The 23184-nt window shown below is 32.2% G+C and overlaps 1 protein-coding gene across 1 annotated transcript; it reads right to left on the bottom strand.

Annotated features, from left to right (window-relative positions):
- Positions 1-3501: 3501 nt before the first annotated feature.
- LOC141667363 (ethylene-responsive transcription factor 2-like) lies at positions 3502-4532 on the bottom strand. The gene has a single exon (XM_074473817.1). It carries the CDS (start codon positions 4428-4430, stop codon positions 3813-3815), a length of 618 nt encoding a protein of 205 aa, XP_074329918.1. The 5' UTR covers positions 4431-4532; the 3' UTR covers positions 3502-3812.
- Positions 4533-23184: the final 18652 nt, after the last annotated feature.

The raw sequence follows: 23184 nt of genomic DNA, 5'->3' as shown, positions 1-23184 counted from the left end.
TATCAAATATATCTAACATTCCCACAGACGGCGCCAAATGTTACGCCCAGACTCCTTCGGCTTAGTGAACAGGTTTCGGCTGCCTTAAGAATGCCTTCGGCCGGTACCTGAAAGTGAAGAGAATGCGAGGGTGGATATCCCCGATTCACCTCTGGCGTGAGAATAAGAATCTGGTTGCAAAGATGGGTAAATAACACAAGAAAAGTAGAGTGTATGCGAGAATGTCTATATATTGTCTTACTTTCCAGGGGGTTTTATACCCATATTACTCATGAATGCTCATCCGTTATTCGTCATTAAGGAGGGAGTGAAAAGAGGGTGTTATGCCTCTTATCCTTTCCAACGGTCTGGAAGAAGAGTGGGCCTTGGCCTGGGACTTCCGTGGGCCTTCGTCTCGCTGGCCTGAAGGACCTTCGGCCCAGTAGCTTAATTGCACATTGGACTTTCGTTCGATGGGTCTTGTTGGCCTATAACCAACTGTTATTATGCATGAAAATGAAAAATATGATAGTGAAGTTTAATGGAAATACAAATTTAGGAAATAGGGAGATCATGATTTAACTGTTTAAAAAAATAGTGTTTTCATTTTCAGCTATCAACGTCGATCCAAATAAAATGACATAAAATTAAGATTCCAATGCCCAGTAATCACTAACCAATCTCATTAGCCATAAATTAGTACACCTAAATTATTTTTTAAGTACATGCAAGAAGTAACCCGATCGCATTAAGTGCTCATTTAGGAAAGTTTAAAATAAATAAATTATAAATTAAAATGAACAAATGATTTATAAGTGATAAGCAGATTAAAAATTATAAATTATATAAGTGTTTGGATAAATTTACTTAAAAGTCAGAATTATTTTGACTTAAATGAAGTAAAATAAATACTTTTTATATACAATTATCTTAATTCATTAGTTTTGAATTAATATAATATTTGTAAACATATATTTTAAAATTAAAGTTAATAAAAAAAAATCAAAATAAATTAAAAAAAATACGTCGTTGTTAACATTATTTAACTTATCAGCTTATAAATTGTAAATTATAAGTGAGGTTGCAAACACTTAATAATAAGATGTTCTGGACTTATAAGCTGCAAGTAGCTTATAAGTTGTTAGGCAAACACGCCCCAAGTAAAGAGAAGGCAGCATATATTCATATTCTGGACTTAGATTAAGATCACAAGTAAGTTCGGGTCAAATTCGTGTCAAAGTCTACGTGTGAATGGTTCAACGGAACATGACTCTCAAATTTTGATGGATAAATGTATGTGTATATAATATCTTATCTAAAAAATTAATATACAAATAAAAGAAAAGTTGGAAATAGTAAATGTAAAAAATTATAAATTATTATATTAAGCAAAATTATAAGATATTATTTATGAAATATTAATTTTTTTGATAAGTAATTATTACTATTAAATTTTAATAATAAAATACAACAATTTTCATATTGAAAGTTTGTCCACTATATCATTTTTCAATAATTCTTTTTAGGTGACTAATTTAATTTAAATTATATAATTTAATGTTTATTTGTTTATTGAAAAACTAAAATTCAAAACTTAAATTAACTAATTTGATGTTCATATATAAATCTAAATAAGTTTACTATTTATGTACGTGTAATATTCTTTTTTTAATTTTTAGTTTAATAAAATTATGTTAAAAATATAATTATTAAACATTTTTGTTGTTTTATTTACTTAAAAGATTTCTGACTAAGCACATTTTTTATTCGGCACAGGTCACGTAAAATTATGGGGCGAGCGTTAGAGTGTATGTATATCGGGTGAAATGTGAAAAATGAAACCTCTGTGCTCCCCAGTCCCCACTACATGTGTGTGTGTGCATATATTTAGTAAAAATATCCATTAACGTGAAAAAGACCACAAAATGGAGTAGCTACGTACCGTGGAGTACATGACAGCGCATGTATAACTCGAGTAAAAAATTTGCAAAACTAAGCAAAAAAATAATATGCTGAATGCTTGGTTCTCTGGTTTGTTTAATTGGAATGTATTTGTTGACTATACATATGTATTTGAATTTAGAGGGTTCTTGGTCCTCACGACAACCCGCTCGTGCGTTCAACCTTTACGGTTAGTAAGACTGGAGACAAACAAATACTTATAATTTTTCTTTTTCAACAGACAATTTATAAACACTACTCCCCCGGTCATACCTTCATATTTATTCAAACTAATCGGTAAATTATAATGAGAGACGGACCTATAGAAGGGCTCTCCTGGGCTTAAGCCCAGGTTGATTTTAGAAAAAAAATTACTGCATATATTTATTTATATATTTCATGGCACAATCATGTATCAAACTCAACTTTTATTTGATATCTATTGATCGAATCAGTATAATCAAATGGCTAAATACCTTATTACTACTTATTACTACTTGTGTTTCTGAAATTTTAGTGGTGAAACTTGACTAGTGACTTGTCGAAGTCCCTTTTATTTGAATTTCTGGTTCGTCCCTGATTATAATACTATTATATATTCCGTTCTGTTCTAAATTTGGCCCTCCATATTTTTGCCTTCTTCAGAAAGGTATCATTTCTCTGGAATAAGAACCTAATTATACATTCAAAGGATGTTTAATTATTTTTAAAGAGTTCGGTTAACAATAATCAAAATCTTAAACTAATAAACACAAATTCTATCTACCTAAATTTTAAACTTCTCTCTATCCTTGAAAACCCACGGACTTATACAATATCTTGCAAATCACGTGAATTAAGATAAATCGCATTTAAACGGCATGCTCTGGTTCATACGGTATGCATAATCATAAATTCTCCTCCCGTGAAATTCGAACATGTGACCAACAAGATAATTATCTCTTTTTTAACCAACTGCGGGCCCCTAAAATTCTTTCTCGCCGTGGCAACGCCGGTTACATGGGGAGATTTCACTGGCATTTACCCGTGGAACACCCTAATCTCTTCTTTTTTTTTTATTATTCTTAGTTCCTCTCTTATTTTTTTTTTCTAATAAGTATCCAATTTATTTGGATTTTTGTTTAATCTCTTCTTGTAAATGTTTGATTTTATTTTGGTTTGTTTGGTGTCATCATGTTCGAAATCACAAATATGCGGAAATTTAATACTTTTAATTTAGTGATAAAAAAATTTATGATGATGTAGTTGTGGTTGATTGTTCAAAATAACAGTTGAAAAATTATAAAATGTACATATTTTTTCAAAAGATCGTTTGGTTAACTATCCAAAAAAAATGATTCAACAGTAATATTATAATTATATGAATGTTCAATTTCGATTATAATTAGATGTCGTCTAATTTTTTATAATTAAATTATTTTTTTCCAAATAAAAACTTAAACTAATATGAAACTAACATGATAATGTTTACATTAGCGATCTCCTAAATCCCTGTTTATATTTTATGAGTTCGGTTAAACATAACGAAAACGTAATTTTTTTGACACAAAAATGAGTTGGGTTACACGTAACAATGTCAGGTCGCAAAATATATGAGCTCGTCTATTTTTTTTGACTAGAGATTGACCTGGCACGTGGAAACAGAATTTTATGTCACTGACAGTTGGATGTCGAAATTTCATACCCTCAATTTATAGTAGTGAATGTAGTGCTGGAATTTGACATCATTAGACAATTATTGAATGGAATATATTTATGTGAAAGTATAATAACATCAATTACACAAATTTTACAGAATACTCCTCCTTGTTTATTTTTACTGAAACAAGTAAAATCTGTTTCGTATCCCCCGGATTTTTCACAAAACTCATTTCACAGTACAAAGGCAGCCCTTATAATGTCCCCGCTTTCTTCCTTTTCTTAGGCGACACATTCTCCTCCCACAAGCATTCCGACGACCCTACATACCTCTTATCTACGACTTTCACCGGATCGGGCGCACCGGAGTTAATTAGAAGCGGGAAATTCAAAATAGCCCGTGCTCCGCGCATGCGAAATGCTGCCTTGTCATAAGCCATAGCTGCATCCTCCGCGCTCCCATATGTTCCTAGCCAAACCCTAGTCCCATTCTTCGCCGGGTCTCTAATCTCAGCTGCAAACTTCCCCCAAGGCCTTTGCCTAACCCCTCTGTATCTTCTAATATGCGGTTGTGCCACCGCTATCGCCTGTTCATTCTCAGCATCACACTTGACTGTGGCCATGGGTTGTTGCATTGCCGACAAGCTCCCAATGTTGACAGCGTCATTTAGCATGTTATTGAGCCCCGAATCTTGAGAATCATTGTTATTTAACTGTAACTCCTTGGAAGAGATGTTGGCGTAGCTGCTGGAGCAATATATGGCAGGTGAGTTCCCTGGATTTGAGTCTTCTGCTGCATGATCATCAAGAAGGTGTCGTCGTATCGATTCGAGAAGAGACGAGTCTGAATCAAAGCTAATGTTGTTGTACATTGTGTATTAAGTGTCGTTAGTTTTGGGTGTTATATAGTGTTGTAGCTTTAATTTAAGTTACAGAAGCTAATGCGTTTGTTAAGGGAAAAAAGATGATGTATGCGATGGAGTGTGGCTAAGTATTTATAGTGGCATGGGGGGCCATCTTGCGTAATTGAAAAACATGAATTATAGTTAAATGATTGCATTTTAAAATTTGGTCAAGTCATTCTGTGTAGTCTTAAAATATTGCTGAGGAATAATGTATCCTCACCTTCTCGAACGTTTACGCCCTTTGTATTCGAAGACAGCGAAAATGACTGTTAAGTTTTGTAAAACAACAAGAGTATCTCGATGATTGGCAGAATTCAGATGGGGATAATTTTGTCACTTAAATAAAAATATAGTATTTTAATTTTTTCTGCTTCATATATTTTAGAATCTTTTTTTAAAAAAAACTTCAATTATCAATTGAAGATGTCAATTTTACTAATTTAATAAAAAATTGTCTAATATAAATATATTAAAAAAATGTTATTTCATGCATCATTAAGATAACAAATGAAGTTGAGCCTAAAATGGAGGATGCCAACTTTTGACACCACAATTTGATAGTACATGCCATAATGACATTTCTTAACTCCAATATAATGCAAACAATGTTAACAAGTTACGTAATATCACATGAAGTTGGCAGCATCATCCATTGAAGTTGCTCTAAGATAAAGGGAAAATGAATTTTTTCGTCACCCAATTTATCGTGTTTTTAGGAACTTACTAATCAATTTTTTTTCTTTTGCTCACTAATGTTAGGTTCATATCTATTTTTTGTCACTGACGTTAGTTTCAGATTTGATTTTTAGCATTATGTCAATTATTTGTAGCATTATTAAGATATAGCGGTAGTTTATAATATTTTAATAATTTGATATATGTCTATATCTTTATATATAGTACTTCATATGTCCCCCCAGACGTGTACCTTGGTGATGAGAGTTTGGGAAACGTTTTAAGGCTTCTAAAAGATGTAGTTTCATGTATTATTTTAAATTTTTTTCTTCTGAATAATAATTTAATGTTTACATTTTTATATACAAAAAAAAACTTAAAAATAAGTTTTATAAAACTATGTTTGTAAGAAAAATATCTTGTGAGAGTTGTTTGATTTAATACCAAATTCACATTATTACACCATTATTCTATTTTTGTGTTTATATATATACTTGTTTCACAATTCTATTAGAGTGGGTGGGTTTATAATTTTGATTTTGGGTCGGTAAGAGTTGCATGACGGAGTTGTGATTAGTGATTTCACTTGATTTTTGAAAGTGTCGTTTGATAAAATATTGATATATAATTTTTTAATGTTTTTAGTACTTCATGATCAGTTTATTAATTTGATTATATTGAATTTTTATTTTTTTTTATTTTCCAATAAATTTAGTACGAATTGAGATGCCTCTTCCTATTAATTTTAGTTATGAGCTTAGTACCCGACCTAAAAAGTAACAGACGTATATGAACTGATTGTATACGTCTGTTTACAATGTATATACATTTGTTCTGATCAGATGTTTAAAACACTATGCATCCTTTCTGTAACGTACGTATATAATTCAGACAGTATACGACTCCTCCATATGCATCTAGCAAACTCAAACACATATAAACTTTCTTATAAAACACATATGACACTTTTTGTACCGGTCATCACTATATTTTAATAATGCTATAGAAAATTGACAAAATACTAATAATCAAATCTGAACCTAACGTCAGTGACTAGAAAAAATATGAACATAATATTAGTGAGTAAAATAAAAAAAAATATAGTTGAGTGGTAAGTTTTTAAACACACAATAAGTTAGGTAACGAAAAAATTCATTTTCCCTAAGATAAATTATAAAATTACTGTTTTTATAAGTTTGTTTGCTCGATTTTACTATCTTTTGAAAATAATTGCATAATTTATAACCAAAATCAACCACAAATATAATTTCTTTTATATTTTCTAAAAATGACTTAAGTTTTTTTTATATTTGAGGTTGCATATAGTTGAAAAATCTTAATTTGCAAAAAAAAATGAAAAATCTACTTTTACAAATAAAAACTTAAAAAATCATATTTTGAAAAAAAAACAATCTTCAAAAAACGTATTTTTAAAAATATCTCAAATAATAATCACGAAGATATATTTTCTCTTATATCCATTATAAATACATAAATGTAGACTTTGCTATATTTTACCTCTCATTAGTTCTTATACAATTTTTCGAAAGAATAATTTTGAAAAAATATTAATAAATCTTTAATTACAATTGAAATTAATATGTATAAAGAGAAAAAAAATCTCAAACGAGACCTATTATGGACAGATGATGTACTTTATTAAAATTTAACAAAATTAGAGTAAATAAATGGAAAGTTAGAGATTAGACGACGGAGGCGATAATGATAAGGAAGGATAGACTGGGCAATGTGGTCTTAAAACCAGATAACCAAACCAATCCACTCCAGATTTTGGATTTTGGTTCAAAAAAATATCACATGTTGCTAAAAGGATTTGTTTGGTTTACGATCACAGATTTAACTTCAAATAACTGTTAATCTTTGATCATCATCGCTGGTAGTTTTCTAATCTTTATGTCTCAGTTAAATATCAATTATTACGTAAAAGTCTGGGTATGGCTGTACGTTCTATGCTGCTACTCTCTTTGTGTATATATACATACAATATATATATTATGTCATATGAGGATGAATGAAAGACGGTGGCCGGAAAGTGATGACCGGAGTTAGTTCTATAATGTATAAATAGAAATTTACATTTTTAACTCTACAAAATTTGTTTCGACAACAAGCTAGAGGCTAGCTTTTTCTATTTAAAATTTAAGACACATGAAACCAATATTTAAAAAATATATAAGAAATAGTAAATTTTGAATGCTAGATTATAATATTTTTATTGGATTTTGTGTTTCTTATTACAACTGTTTATATAAATTGTATACATATTAAAAGTAGGTCACTGATCACTAACAAATGGATGTGTATGTCGAGACTAGAATGGGGAAGCCTATTTTTACTCACCATCTACGCTTTTGTCACGTAAAGACAAATAAACAAGTGGAGAAAGGAGCCCGGACAACGATGGCTAATCGGTTTTTTGGTGCGATGACATGTTGTAGTGTTGTTCGCAATATTTTGTTTTCGGTTATTTTAAAGTTTGTGTTTTACTCTTTATTTGCTGATTTACATTGACACAAAATATTGCAGCAGGCACAAGGTACATAAACATAAGGATTTTTCATGGTTAGTTCTTTCAAACTTTGATACTTCTAATTTCAATAACCAATCCACGTATGTAGTACGATAATTCTCCCACCAGGTGTTAGTACTGAATTTTTAGCCAGCATAATGGAAGCACATTGACATGAGGATTTTGTAATTGACATGAAAACTCTCGACGGGTACAGAGTAATCAAACGGGAGCAAAAAAACAACGAGACCAAGTCTGCAACAATCCTGAAATTTAGGAGGGCGGTTAATTAATCTTACCTATTCTATAACAACATTGCGAGCTGATGGCATAAAGATAGCAATGGGTGATGCTGGTGGAGGAGATATGAAGGAAAAGAGTCATATAAAGGGCATGATACATATAACATTCATGAAAAAAGACATAATACATAGATTATCTTCTTCACTCAACAAACACTCTGAGAACTCATTCAATAACATATTTAGTCACATGAAGATTAGCCATAATAGAATGACTCCAATTACCGATAAATACAAACCAGAATGAACCAAAGAGAGGGAGGCTATAGCTGATCAACACCTTACACTTCTTCTATACTAAATTATCATCTTTGCACTCGTCCATGTTAGGTCCCGAATTACGTAGAAGGGGGGTTGAATACGATAATCACTAAATTAAAAAAAAAAATCGAATCTTTTGCGGATATAAAATTTAGTGCTCGGTTAGTGGTTTTGTGTTCTTGAGAAGAATAGTGTTTGGAACAATAAAATGAGGAACACAAGATATTCGGGGAAGTTTATATTCATATATAAATCCGCGAGGGGTGTTGCTACACTCCGGTAAATAAATTAACCGGCTACAATCCAAGAACAATAATGTTCTTACTTCTACAAAGATCAACAAATTAAATCATATACAATGATCTAGATTTTATTTGTCTAAGGATTTAACTATCGGTTAACGATTATAATGCCTCTATGAATATACAAGAATTAAAACGGGCATTATAACGTTACTCTGGTGAGAAGTTAAACGGATATACAAAAAGTTTGAGTTTCTCTGAAAATCTTTGCTGCCATTTACACTACTCTCTTGGGAGAGAAGATGAACATAATGAATCCAAAAATTGGTCGAATACTTCTGCTGCAAGTGTGTAGACTTTATATTCAATACAAATGTGTGGGTAAATATTGACCACACAAATTAATTGATTGATTCAACAAAGTAGTGGCTGAGGTTGAGGAGTGCTCTGTGGCGACTAGTTTTAGCTTCCCTGTAGCGACTAGTAGTACTATTATTATAACTCCCCTGTGGCGACCACAGGGGCTACTAGTACATAGTACTTAAACGGAAAAGAAACCAAGTGACATGTTATTAACTTGTATGGCGACTCCAGTGTAGCTAGTTCTTTGGCGACCACCTACTAACTAGTACATATATATGTACTAAACTAAACTTAACCAAAACAAAAACAAACTTGTACTTGTTTGTTTCTTTTGATTTCTATTTTCTTTTATTTTCTTTTTTCCTTTTTTTCTTTTTCTTTCTTTTGTTTTTCTATTCTTTTTGTATTTTCTTTTTCTCTTTTTTTTCTTTTTGATTTTCTTTTTTTCTTTTAGTTTAAAGTGTAACTAAATTAATTTATAAAATTAACTTAAATATAACTTATATAAATAAAATAATTTAGATTTATAAAATAAACTTATTTAAAGTTTATAAGAGAAATCAATTTAAGTTTATTAAATAAATTATATTAAAATCCTTTAAATAAACATATTTAATTTAACAATTAAACTTTGAACTTCGCCAATCCCTCGAGCCGCTTAGCTGTATAACCCGCGCACCACTTCTCGTACTTTAATAGATAAATGTTCAATCCAAGTACATTCCTCAATTTAAAAATTCTTCTATAAATAATATCCAGATTCCTTTCACGAGCTGTTGACGTCTAGTGCAATTGGTCTGGTTCACAGACGACTAACCCCCATTCAGGTCTTCGTATTATAGTCTTGATTAAATTGTTAAGCTTGCAACAACTTTATTGCTTCGAACACTGACTGTCAATAAACAAATATACTTTCACTGTAATTCTTCATGGTACTTTAGACAACGTCTTCATTGCTACTACAATCTTGAATACTTCATTCACTGTTCTTCACCGACGCTTGAACATATAAATGAACTCATGTCTATACTCTGTCTTCTTTAACCTCTGTCTATACTATGTCTTCAATTCTTCAGATTCCTATGCTTCATACACTGTCTATCTTCAACCAATGCCAATACACTGAAATCTTCTGGTAGCACTTATACACTGAATCTTCAACATTTCTGAAACCTTGAAAGTCTTTAACCTTTATTCTTCACTGAGGCATGAACATATTAATAAGCTTCTTTCAGTGACCTATAAACAGACTTCAAGCTATCTTCTAATCTTTTGATTCTTTGTATTTTCCTTGTCTTCATTTCTTCTGATTTCTTGTGTAGATGTAGTATTATTAACCTGTCATGTTCTAGTATTGTTCTCCTGTTGAGTTATCACGTATACTGTTGAATATTGTTCATATAGTTACGCAGTCTCACCAAAAGTCCAAAACCGCACACTCATGGATGGAGCTTTCTACATCATTTCCTTATTATATCACTGATTTTCTTAACATGTAATCATCTTCATCTTATTATAGTGGAATCATCTTGGTTGTGTACCATCTCACCCGCGGTTTTTACCCATTCACGGGGTTTTCCGCGTCACCATTTGCTTGTGTCGAGTTCGTTCATTGTTCTTGTTCTTACTTTCTTGCTTTAATTACTTAAACACTAAATTGTATTAGACTTAGCTATTAACCCACAAATTTTGGTTAAAACAATTGGCGCCGTCTGTGGGAAATTAGCTAAAAGTCTATGCGATTTACTACAATGGCTGATGACACTCAACCTGGAGATGCTATTATTCAAGGGAATAACGTGGAGATGAAAGGGGCATTGTTTCTGTATTTAAAAAGCTACATTGGACGTGGATGATTAACATTATGAAAAAGAGGCACTCAGAGCGAAGTTATCTTCAAAATTAAGCAATGATCAAAAACAGGCTACGAACAAGAGAAATATCGCTGTTACAGATAAAAATTAGACAGGAAGCCAAGACGTGATCTAAGTGGAAGCCAGACATAAAGCAGATGTAACTAGAGAAGAAGATGTTGAGGATGGAGTTATGTGTGATTAAATTAAATGAAAAGATTTCTCTACAACGTGTGATGTCAACCATGATACATTAGATATGGATGACACATTAGAAGACAATTGCTTCAGAACAAATGGTATGCAGTGGGCACACTCTGGACAACAACAAGTTGAAACTGAAGATAGGGGTAACGTAGGACAACTACAGTATTACGAGATAATTGACGACCGAAATGCAGATCGTGACACGTCAAACACAATGCCAAGACAGGAGTTCTCAAATCACAAGGGTATGTTCTAGTGTATGTCGAACAAGAACTACAAGAGACATGGAATATGATTCAACTAATTTGTGATGCTCTAAAGCCCTTAAAAAAGACAACACCGACATCGTTATGATCTGTTATGATCGACGTATTCAGTATGTAGTATGCAAGTAGTTGACAGTTTGAGAAGGCGACAAGCGATTTGTATCGCGTTGTCCAGTATTTTAGGGAACATCTATAAAAGTACTCGTACAGATTCAACAAGAAGACGACCATACACAATTGTAACACAACCACAACCATAGAGGCATTTGAATGAAAACCAACAAAAGTTTCACACTTCAACGATGAATCGATAAAGTAATACTGCAAGACAGTGAATGACATACACTCTAAATCCATGATACAAATCAGACTTGAATAAGACAGACATGAAGATTCTAACAATGGTTATCACTTTGGTATGAAGTCAACGACACGAAATTAAAGAGACTACAAAGGGGCAAACGATAAAGGAAATACGTTAATTCTATGCTAAGGCGCACGACATGTTCACATATTGACAAGACGTACATACATAGAGATAGTGTAAAAACTCACTCGCTTATCCACATATTCACACGATGGACAATACAACACCTGAGCACGAATTGTTGACACTTCTGGAAGCATCCACCGGCTTCGCCAGATTCGGTTACAACCTGTGTATAAAAAGAAGGCGACAACCGTATCACGGAAGAATGCACAAATCTGAATGACGACATGAACTCTGAAAAATGGCTGAACATATTGAACACTTTACAAGAGATTTTGAGCTAACATCTTTGAGACATCTCCAAATGAGTTCCCGAAAGTTGGAATGTAATCAAGTTAAAGGCTTATCATATGTAACGTCCTTGTGCAATTTCTCCAGTACAGTATGTTCCTCTATGAACTAATTTCCTCTTTGTTTTCGATAATACATGATATCTTCTTTGCAACCTAAATATTTTATGTGAAAGATTATTTGATTATACATGTTTAAAACAACATATGTCATATATGCTTATCTATAACGCTTTATTCGCAATGTCTTTATAAAAATGCTAGACCTAAAGTGTGTTATTTATGTCTTGCATTTAGTTATGTCATATGCATTGCACATCATACATAATGCAAATACATGACGGATATGACGCAAGGGGAAGTACCCCTACAGTAGATGAAGGGATGATTATCCTGATTCTACTATTTTTAGAGGACTGATCATCCTATTACGAGGCAAGGGCCTTCTTTGTCATTACGAATAAAAAACATACACACGATAGGCAAGGGGCATAGTATCCCGAGTCTGTCAATATATGATCTACGATAAATTAAGTATGTTTCAAGAGGGGAAGGCCTCTAGACTGCTTAAACATTGTGCATGCACCTACGTAAGAAAATATAAACTACGTGTGTCACATGTCGTACATGATGAAAATAACGTAATCCTAAGTTTATTTTAAGAGGAAAAGACCTTTTAACAAATTAACATGGTGCTGGAACTTACAAATAAAAACATATATACAATTGACATTTGATAAAAATTCTTCATCATCAAATACTACTGAAGAGAAGTCATGGAACTGACAACAACGAAAGAGCTACTCGGTATTATCATCATCATCCTTAAACAACTATTGAGCACTATTGTCGTTATCCACATATCCTGACGAAAGAGCATCGTTCGGACCTCAAGTGCAAGCGTGCTTCGCCTTGAAGTAGTTACACGCATTCAACATATGATTCCAGAAGAGCTACGACTTCCTTCAAACGAGATTAACGAACATGGTGAGCGAGTAAAGTATCTTGAATAACATATGCATATGAAACGAAAACGAGTACAACTAATCAATAACATCATGAAGACTACAAAAATGAGGCAACACGTATAACGCCCAATAATTTGTGACAAACGAAGAACCTAAGAGTACACACACATGATGATTCTACAAACATTGCAATGACAATAACTCTGATGCAATTTTGCGTAACTCCAAACAACCGAGAATGTAAACATCATGGGATGACATGTACAATCGTTGGATAACTCGTCTATGATGAACTAGATAACAACAAGCACATCTACTTGTAAGTCTACTCGGCAAGATTCAATTACTTGATCAAGAAAATAAGTCAATTCGAAGCTACATACTTATCAAGACAGCAACTGTACGACCTAAAAAGATCAAGACATCACAACGATAGATCAAGAGAAAATACACATACTAAGCCATAAGCCAAACAGATGGACTATCAAATAAGAACTTCAAGATAAAACTACTAAACCACTCATGTACAAAGTAACACGTATGTGAGCTATACATGTCAATGACGGCAACTTAACATGCAGTGTTTCGCATACGGGTTAAAGAAGGAACGAATCTGCAATCAAATTGACTGAGGTTCATGAACATGAAATGAAGATAATTTTATTGGGTGTTGAACACTCCTAATAAAATTAGGGGCAATTGTTAGTACTGAATTTTTACCCAGCATAATGGAAGCACATTGATATGAGGATTTTATAATTGATATGAAGACTCTCGACGGGTACAGAGTAATCAAATGGGAGCAGAACAACAACGAGACCAAGTCTGCAATAATCCTGAAATTTAGGAGGGCAGTTAACAAATCTTACCTATTCTACAGCAATATTGTGGGTTGATGGCATAAAGATAACAACGGATGATGCTGGTGGAGGAGATATGAAGGAAAAGAGTCATATAAAGGGCAAGATGCACATAACATTCATGAAGAAAGACATAATACATAGATTATCTTCTTCACTCAAAAAAATACTCCGGGAACTCATTCAATACCGCATCTAGTCATAGGAAGATTAGCCACAACAAAATGACTCCAATTACCGATAAATACAAAACAGAATGAAGCAAAGAGAGGGAGGCTATAGCTGATCAACACCTTACACTTCCTCTATACTAAGCTATCTTCTTTGCACTCGTCCAAAATCACACACTCATGGATGGAGCTTTCTACATCATTTCCTTATTATATCACTGATTGTAATAATATGTAATCATCTTCATCTTATTATAGTGGAATCATCTTGGTTGGGTACCGTCCCACCCACGGTTTTTACCCATTCACGGGATTTTCCGCATCACCATTTGCTTGTGTCGAGTTCGTTCATTGTTCTTGTTCTTACTTTATTGCTTTAATTATTTAAACAATAAATCGTATTAGACTTAGATATTAACCCGCAAATTTTGGTTAAAACACCAGGTACGTTAAGCCTCTCAATTTTATTAATCAGATGCATATATTTATATGTCTTAATATACTTCTGTAAGATATGATTAAGTTGCCAGAATCACATATGTTTTTCTTATTAATCTGTATATTTTTATAAATTATTTATTTACGTTAGATAGTTCATATGATTTGTATTGTTTTGCCATACATGTATGCCTCAGTAAATCTTATATTATGTGTTCTTTTTTTTGTGTTGATCATAATTCATATCTTTATATTTGGTGTTAATTGGTGATATGTGCCCTTGCTGTATTTCTTGATATGATCACCGAGTTGTTATTAAACCCTAGTTTTTGATCTTCCATAATCATATTCTTAATTGTGTTCTTGATATAAACCCTAGTGTTTGATCTTTCAAAATCCTAATCTCAATGTGTAGTAAATGTTTTTGGAGATTTATTTTAAAATAATATCTAAAATTATTTTTGTATAAATTATATCTTGACCATTATTTTTGGAAATGTTTCAATATTTTCGATTTATATATTTTAGTATTTAATATAATTAGATTGACTAGTTAGTATTTGCATTTATGATTGTGGAAGTTATCAATTTGCAATAATTTTAGTAATTATGAGTTGTATCTTTCAAATTTGAAATTTGAATTCTTTCCAAATATGATTTAGATAGACGAGTTATTTAGTGTATTTATCTTTGACTTTTATGAAATGTGATCTTTTAAATATGGTTATGAGTTATATGGTATTAATGACTAATAATTGATTACATTTTTATTAGTATTAGATAGAATCTTTAATTATAAGTTACCTTTTTAAACTTTAATATTCAAAATTTGAACTCTCTTTAAATAGATATTTAAATTTGAACTCTCTTTAATTACTAGTAAGATAGCCCGTGCTTCGCACACGGGAATTTCTTGAAATATGCAAAAAAAAATTAAAATAATTTAGTTCAATATCGCAATTTTCAGCATATCTTTATATTGTGAAAAAATGCAAAGCTAAAATAGTTATTTCTTTTATTTTTATATTATTTATAAATTATACAATTGGTTGTTAGAATCTGCGTATCCGGAAAATCAGTTTAACTTTGGAAACAAACATATGTTTTAAAAGAAAACATGTAAATTACAAAAATTTGTAAGCCTAGATTTTTCTAAAAAAATTACAAAAGATATCGATTGATTTATTACAAACCTTCATAAAGTTTTTTAGTGATTCTACAAAATCATGTAAAATCTTATATAAGCTAAATACATGGAAAATGTATTGTTCACAAATATATTAGTTGTCTTACATGGAAAATATATTGCTCACAAATATCCATTATATTGAAAGAAACTATAAAATATATTTATCTCAATCTTGGTCAAATCTTCATAAAGATATTAATTTTATTAGATTGAAAATCATTGTCTCAATTAAGTAAGCTGCATATATTGGAGATATACAATGTAAAAAATCCTACAAAAACCAAGATGAATTGTCAACCCATTGGCATTCGTGTTTCAGTTCTAGTTGCAAGTCATAACTTATACTGTACAATCTCTCTCGGGCAAAAAATGGTGCAGGTTAGTTTGTACTTTGTTTGAAAGTACAAAACATATATATATATATATATTTATAGTTTGAAAGTACTAAATTGTTTGAAACAATTTAGTAATTTTAGTTTTTCTTGAAAATTACGTAATGATTTCAATATTATCAGATTATGCAAGATCAATTATCAAGCACAGAAGACGGCCTTAAAGCTAGGGGGAAAAGCTTCTTAGTCGGAATTTCTGAACATAACTCTTTTGGTTCATTGGTATGTAATATAACACTCAATATATATTAGTTGGCAAATTAATAAAAATATAAAATTAATTGTTTGCATATATATTGATGACATATATTACGTGGGAAGTAAAAATTGAGAAATCCCACAATGATTATTACTTTGGTAATGGATGGAAACAATTTGTGAGGGATAGTAGAGTGGAAATATTTGACATTCTTGTGTTCGATTCACTTGTTTCATTGGACGAACACTTTATTCATGTATGCCTGTTCAAAAGTGATGATATAAGACCGCATGAAATAATATTAGGTAATTTTTTCCGATTTGTGCTTTATTGTTAATAATAATATTCATTATATGAGAATAGTTTATTAATGCTCCATCTATGAATCCTGCTAAGTATATATTTTTTGAACAGGAACTGAAGATAGGACTGCATCTTTTTTACATGTAATGCATTTGCATACTTGGCATTACAAAGAAATTGTAAGATGATTGATATTAGATGTTATAGCTGCAATTATATGAATCTATCTGCAATTGGGACGCGTATTTTTGTATACTAATAGAGACATTGGAGGGGATAGCTTAAGTAATAGAACATATACAAAAGTATATCATCTGTGTATTAAATTAATGACATGTCATGTGAATTCTCTAATTTAAAATGGAGGGGATAGCCTGGTTCATTCCGCCTAACATAAAGGCGGGTAATGTTTGATTATTGGCTGCAACTACTATCGCGCATGACCGCAATATTGATGTAGTTTGATAATTCTGAGATAACTTTATACTTAAAACTAAGAGTGAGTCATTGCACTAAAATTAGACAGTGAATCTATGTGATATGGATAAGGTTTCTGTGTCAGGATCAGGTTTCTGTGTTAGAAATTAAAAAATAGTAGTACTTCTTCATACATATTTATAACGGCATTTAACAAAAGGAAACTATAAATGAATTTTGAAATGAAAGATATAAGATAAAACATGATGTTAACTTACCTGCTAATGTTATGTTTTGAATATCAGATTCACTCAATTGAAGGTAGATATTTCCAGTAGATTTTCTGCGGGAATACAATACGTCACCAGAAAGGGCTTTCCAGTGTTCAGTCCAGAGCTTCAGAGGATCAGCGACTTGATTGTTCGAGAGAATGAAAACAAAAAGCTGTCTGAGCTGATATGGCATAGCATGGACTGCATTCTCGGACATAGCAATATGCCATTGCCTATCATCATTCAAGAGACCAAGTGCATCACATGCCTCCTTATATGTATTGTATACAATTCCGTTTACGGTCCTTAGATCCCTGAAGGAAGTTGCTCCCTTTATGTGCATAAGAATCATCCGGAGGAAAAAAGTCTCACCAGATGAAGCATGAACATCGGACAATCGTCCAAAAACTGTGCCTCTTTCACGTATTTTCCAACGACATACATCACCTTTCCAAGTGAAATATTGAGGAAACTGATTGTATGTAAACTGCCTTGCCTCGGGGATATTTTTATTTGCCTCGAACCATCCTTCAAGTTTACTAAATCTCATCTTTGCTCTGTCAGCAACATCTTGGAGGTTGTCATACTTCTTGAAGGACACATTTTTCTCACCCTCAAGATGCACCGGCAAACGATCAACACTTGGGAATCGATGATGTATGTCAAAACCTAATAGACGCCAAGCAGCTTCAGAAGCACAGATATAACGTCCATCCAAAAAGTTTTTTATTTCGTCTCTTATCTTAGGCTTTGTACATGAGGTGCTTGTTTCACCCGAAGTGTGCTTCTTCCTTAGAAGCATTGTAGTTGTGTCATGACCTTTGAGACAATATTTAAATAGATACTTCAAAGACCGTGAGCTATTACAAACTTCTAAATTTATGTGACAGTGAAACCTGATTAACAAATCTCTGTTGTAAGGTACGATAAATTGGTTATCCAATTTGACACCTTTCTTCTCTACGTGAAGCTCTGTTCGGCGTCTACGATATACTGGGAAACCACAATCGTCAAAGAAAGTATTGGCATTATATCTGAAATATTTGCATAAGAATAGTTAAGTAAGGCAAAATAATATATTAAAAAATTCAAATTACATTTAAAATATATCATGTCAAAACCTAGTTAATTTTGAAATAAATGCCAACATATTTTATTAAAAAAAGGCATGAAATAAAGAATTTACTTTTTGGGAAAATGACGACCGCACTGCCCCTTCACCATACATGGTGAATATGAGTAGTCCTTTCCGCAAGGTCCATGAATCATAAAATTCTGAACAACATGATAACCAATCAGATCATTCTTAGGATCAGGTATTTCTGCAGATATCAACTTATCAATTTATTCCGTGTTCTGTGGGCGGTCTCGTGGATGTAACCATATCAACATATGGCAATGAGGAAGACCACACTTTTGAAATTCAATAACATGCATGACTGCAAAATGAATATTAAAGGATAAGATGAATAAGAGATGTAATTGTAGTATTTAATATAATTAGATTGACTAGTTAGTATTTGCATTTATGATTGTGGAAATTATCAATTTGCAATAATTTTAGTAATTATGAGTTGTATCTTTCAAATTTGAAATTTGAATTCTTTCCAAATATGATTTAGATAGACGAGTTATTTAGTGTATTTATCTTTGACTTTTATGAAATGTGATCTTTTAAATATGGTTATGAGTTATATGGTATTAATGACCAATAATTGATTACCTTTTTATTAGTATTAGATAGGATCTTTAATTATAAGTTACCTTTTTAAACTTTAATATTCAAAATTTAAACTCTCTTTAAATAGATATTTAAATTTGAACTCTCTTTAATTATATGTTAGCTTTTTGTTTTAAGATATAATTGTATCATTATTGAGGATCATGATTAATGACTTTTTGCTTTAATTTATAAGGAAATTTGTACTATTTTTGAAGGTCATGATTGATGATGTTTTTTGTCTTTTATGACGATTGGCGTCACTTTATGTGACTAATAAATAATTAAAATATATAATTTTGTGCTAGCCAAAAGATTTTAATTATCTTTTATTATTACCATAATTGCTGATCTTTGTTTGTCTATTGTTAAAATTTAATTTTAAACGATTTTACATATATCTTTTAATTCTATAATTCAAATTTTAAAATTATGCAATACATTTTTATAACTTTTGTTCTTGATTATTTGTGTACCTTTCTGGGACTATAAAAAATGGTTTTGCTACCTTGAAGAGGTTTTGTGCCATTAATGGTTTGTTATTGTACCTTTTATGGGTAGCCTTTTGATGACACAATTTTGGTTTTTATTGGAAATCGTGTATCAATTTATTGGCTTTTTGTGTCTAACTAAAGATTTTCTTTGGTTAGATTATTCGTTTAAGCAAATATTATTTTTTTTCTTTTATTCTAAAATATTCCTCTTATTTATTTTATTCTCATTTTCAGGATGTTTGAAAAAACATAAATGAGTGTTCTATTATAAGACTGTAAATTGATTAGCTACAATGGAACTCAGAGTGATGATATGATGTTCTTCTCGATAATCGGAAGAGTTTCATATTTTAAAGCACAATCATATTGCCAAGGAATTCGGAGTACAATGCAACTTAACCATACATTTTGATAACACGAGCGACTTTTACTTCTATCGGAAGACACTAGTTTTTTATTAGATGTGTATAGAATATTCTTTGATGAGGGCACTCTTTTCCCTCCTTGAGCCTTTTTTCCCATTTGGGTTTACTCTTGGAGGTTTTAACAAGGCCTTTTTTTGGGTTATCTTTTCAGACATTAAGGTATTTGTTAGGAATATGTGTATTAGTTTGATGATAAGTTAAGCAAAACACTTAAGTAGAAATCTAGTGTTTGTAGCCTCAACGGATAAGACCATCTTGGCTATCCGTTGAAGGAGTAGTTTTACTTAGCAATAAGTTTAGTATTGTAGCACATTTCATTCTCTGGATTCAAGTTGTAATTCTTAGATGTTATAGGAAATTATCAGTCATGTTGACTACTAATGGATATACAAATAGGAGGGCTAATTATAAATATTTCATGCCTTGTAATTTTGTATAAGTGAAGAAGTATTAACGGATATTGAAGACCTTCAACGGATAAGAAACAAAGCTTCAACGGATGTCTCTAAAGCTTCAACGGATAATATCCATCAACGGATAAGTGCTTCAACGGATAAAGACTTTAACTGATAATGCATCAACGAATAAAGCTTCAACGGATAAAGCCTCAACGGATAAGGCATCAACGGATGAAAGCTTCAACGGATGCTTAGTTCATTAGCAGTTGATAGTGACAATTCACAAGCTGACAGAGGCACATGGGTTGACAGAGACAAAACTGGAATGTGGAAGCCTCTAGGAGGAATCAAGAAAATGCAGCATTTCCATTCTGGTGCAAACAAGGAAGTATTCAAAGATTCACAGATTATCCTAGATTGCATTGGATAGAGAAATGAAGAAGAAACATGTGAAGAATCTTTTCAATTGTATTTTACAGTTTTGTCTTCACTTGTAAACTTGGTGTTAGATTAAACCAAGTAGCAGCTAGTAATTAGACATGAATTTTTCCAGAGCTGTTTAGAAATATCCAGAGAGAAAATCATCTAGTTTGTACTAGGAAGCAGCTGTGATTTAATTCTTTGAATCACAGATTTTCTGAAATAACACATCTCTGGTGGAACAACAAATCCACCAGAAAAGTTTTTAAGTTCTTTGTGTTCTTTACATTTGTGTTTGAATATATATCTGTCTGTATCAGCTTCAAGCAATTCACACACATTTGTTCACTTAAACACTTAGCCTTAGAAACTGCTCAAAACTTGAAAAAGTTTTGAGATTTACATTCAACCCCCCTTCTGTAAATCTCATTGTTAGTCCACTGGGAATAACAATTGGTATCAGAGCAGGCTCTTAACATACAAAGAGTTTAAAGATCTATTTTTCTAACATCATGAGTGCACAGAAGAATCCTCCTGCTACCATAATGAGTAGGAAGGATATTGGTATAAAGATCCCAGTCCTGGAAAAAGATAATTATCATCACTGGAAAGTGAAGATGCATTTACATCTTCTTTCTCAAGATGAAAGCTACATCAACTGTATTGAAAATGGTCCTCACATCCCTCACAAAGTAGCCACAGCTTCTACTGCAACAGTTGCTGTTGGACAGTCCATTCCCAAGCCAAAAGCAGAATGGACTATTGAAGACATGGAAGAGATCCGCAAGGACAAGAGAACCATGAATATTTTGTTTAATGGCTTAGATCAAGATATGTTTGACAATGTCATCAATAGCCAAACTGCAAAGGAAGTTTGGGATACTGTACAAATCATCTGTGAAGGTACTGAGCAGGTCAGAGAGAACAAGATGCAGCTTCTTATTCAACAGTATGAATACTTTCACTTTGAAGAAGGTGAATCATTAAATGATACCTTCAACAGATTTCAGAAACTGTTAAATGGATTGAAGCTGTATGGTAGAGTGTACCAAGTCAAGGACTCCAACTTAAAATTTCTTAGGTCTCTGCCAAAGGAATGGAAGCCCATGACTGTCTCTTTAAGAAATTCTCAAGATTATAAGAACTTCACACTTGAAAGATTATATGGAATTCTGAAGACTTATGAACTTGAAATGGAGCAGGATGAGCTGTTGGAAAAGGGAAAGAGAAAAGGAGGAACAGTTGCTCTTGTGGCTGACAGTGAGAAGATGAAAGCCAGGAATGAGGAGAAGACAATGCCAAGTCTCAAAATTGGCACAAGCAAATCAGAATCAAGCAAGGGTAAAGAGCAAGCAGCTGAGGATGAAGACAATTCCAGTCAGGATGACTCTGATGATGTTGATGAACATCTGGCTTTTCTGTCCAGGAGGTTTGCAAAGATGAAGTTCAAAAAAAATACAAAGTTCACTAAGCCAAACAAAAACATGGTGGACAAATCAAAGTTCAAATGTTACAACTGTGGCATTAGTGGACACTTTGCAAGTGAGTGTAGAAAGCCAACTTCTGATAAAAAGAAATTTGAGCAAGTTGATTACAAAAAGAAGTATTTTGATTTACTCAAACAAAAGGAAAGAGCTTTTCTCACTCAAGATGATTGGGCAGCAGATGGGGTCAATGAAGATGATGATATGGAATATGTCAACCTAGCCCTGATGGCTAATTCTGATGAAAATGAAACTAGTTCATCAAGCAACCAGGTAATTACTACTGATCTCTCTCAGCTTTCTAAACATGAATGCAATGAAGCCATAAATGATATGTCCAATGAATTATATCATTTGCGTGTTTCCCTTAAATCACTAGCAAAAGAAAATACTAGGATCAAGGAGAATAATGTGTTTTTAAGTGATAGGAATGCTATGTTAGAGGATCAGGTAATTGAGCTTGAAAAGATAAAACTTAAATGCTTGACTGTTGAGAGTGAACTAGCAGAAGCTGTTAAAAAAGTAGAAATTCTTTCTAAACAGTTAGAAAGTGAGCAAGAGGTAATCAAGGCCTGGAAAACATCTAGGGATGTTAGTGTTCAGATTGCAAAGGTTCAGGGAATTGAATCATTCTGTGAGAATGCCTGGAAAAAAAACAAAAAGGAGTTAGAATTAATTGATGGATTGTCAACGGATATGGAATCAACGGATAATGAAAGTTATCCGTTGAAGGAAGAAAAGGAGCATCCGTTGAAGGCTCATCAACTAAAACAGGCAAGTTCTTTTAAAAATAAAAATCTCAATAAAAAGAATGATTCAACTCTCAAAAACTTTGTCAAAGAAGGAGCTAGCACATCCAGAGATGTCAGTAAGGTGAATATAGGACACATGACTTTAGATCAGCTAAAAGATAGGCTTAAGTTGGTTGAGGATAAGAAGGAAACTAAAAGAAAATCTAAAAGAAATGGGAAGGTAGGGATTAATAAACATAACAATTACACACCTGATAGGTATGCTCCTAGAAAAAGCTGTGTGCATTGTAAAAGTGTTAATCACCTATCTGATAATTGCAAATCTGTTAAAAATACTCCCA

Source organism: Apium graveolens, chromosome 6 (assembly GCF_009905375.1).
Source record: "Apium graveolens cultivar Ventura chromosome 6, ASM990537v1, whole genome shotgun sequence".
In the NCBI taxonomy this organism is placed as follows: Eukaryota; Viridiplantae; Streptophyta; class Magnoliopsida; order Apiales; family Apiaceae; genus Apium; species Apium graveolens.
Note: the sequence above shows the minus strand (reverse complement) of the source record. Positions and strands in the feature narration are given on the sequence as shown.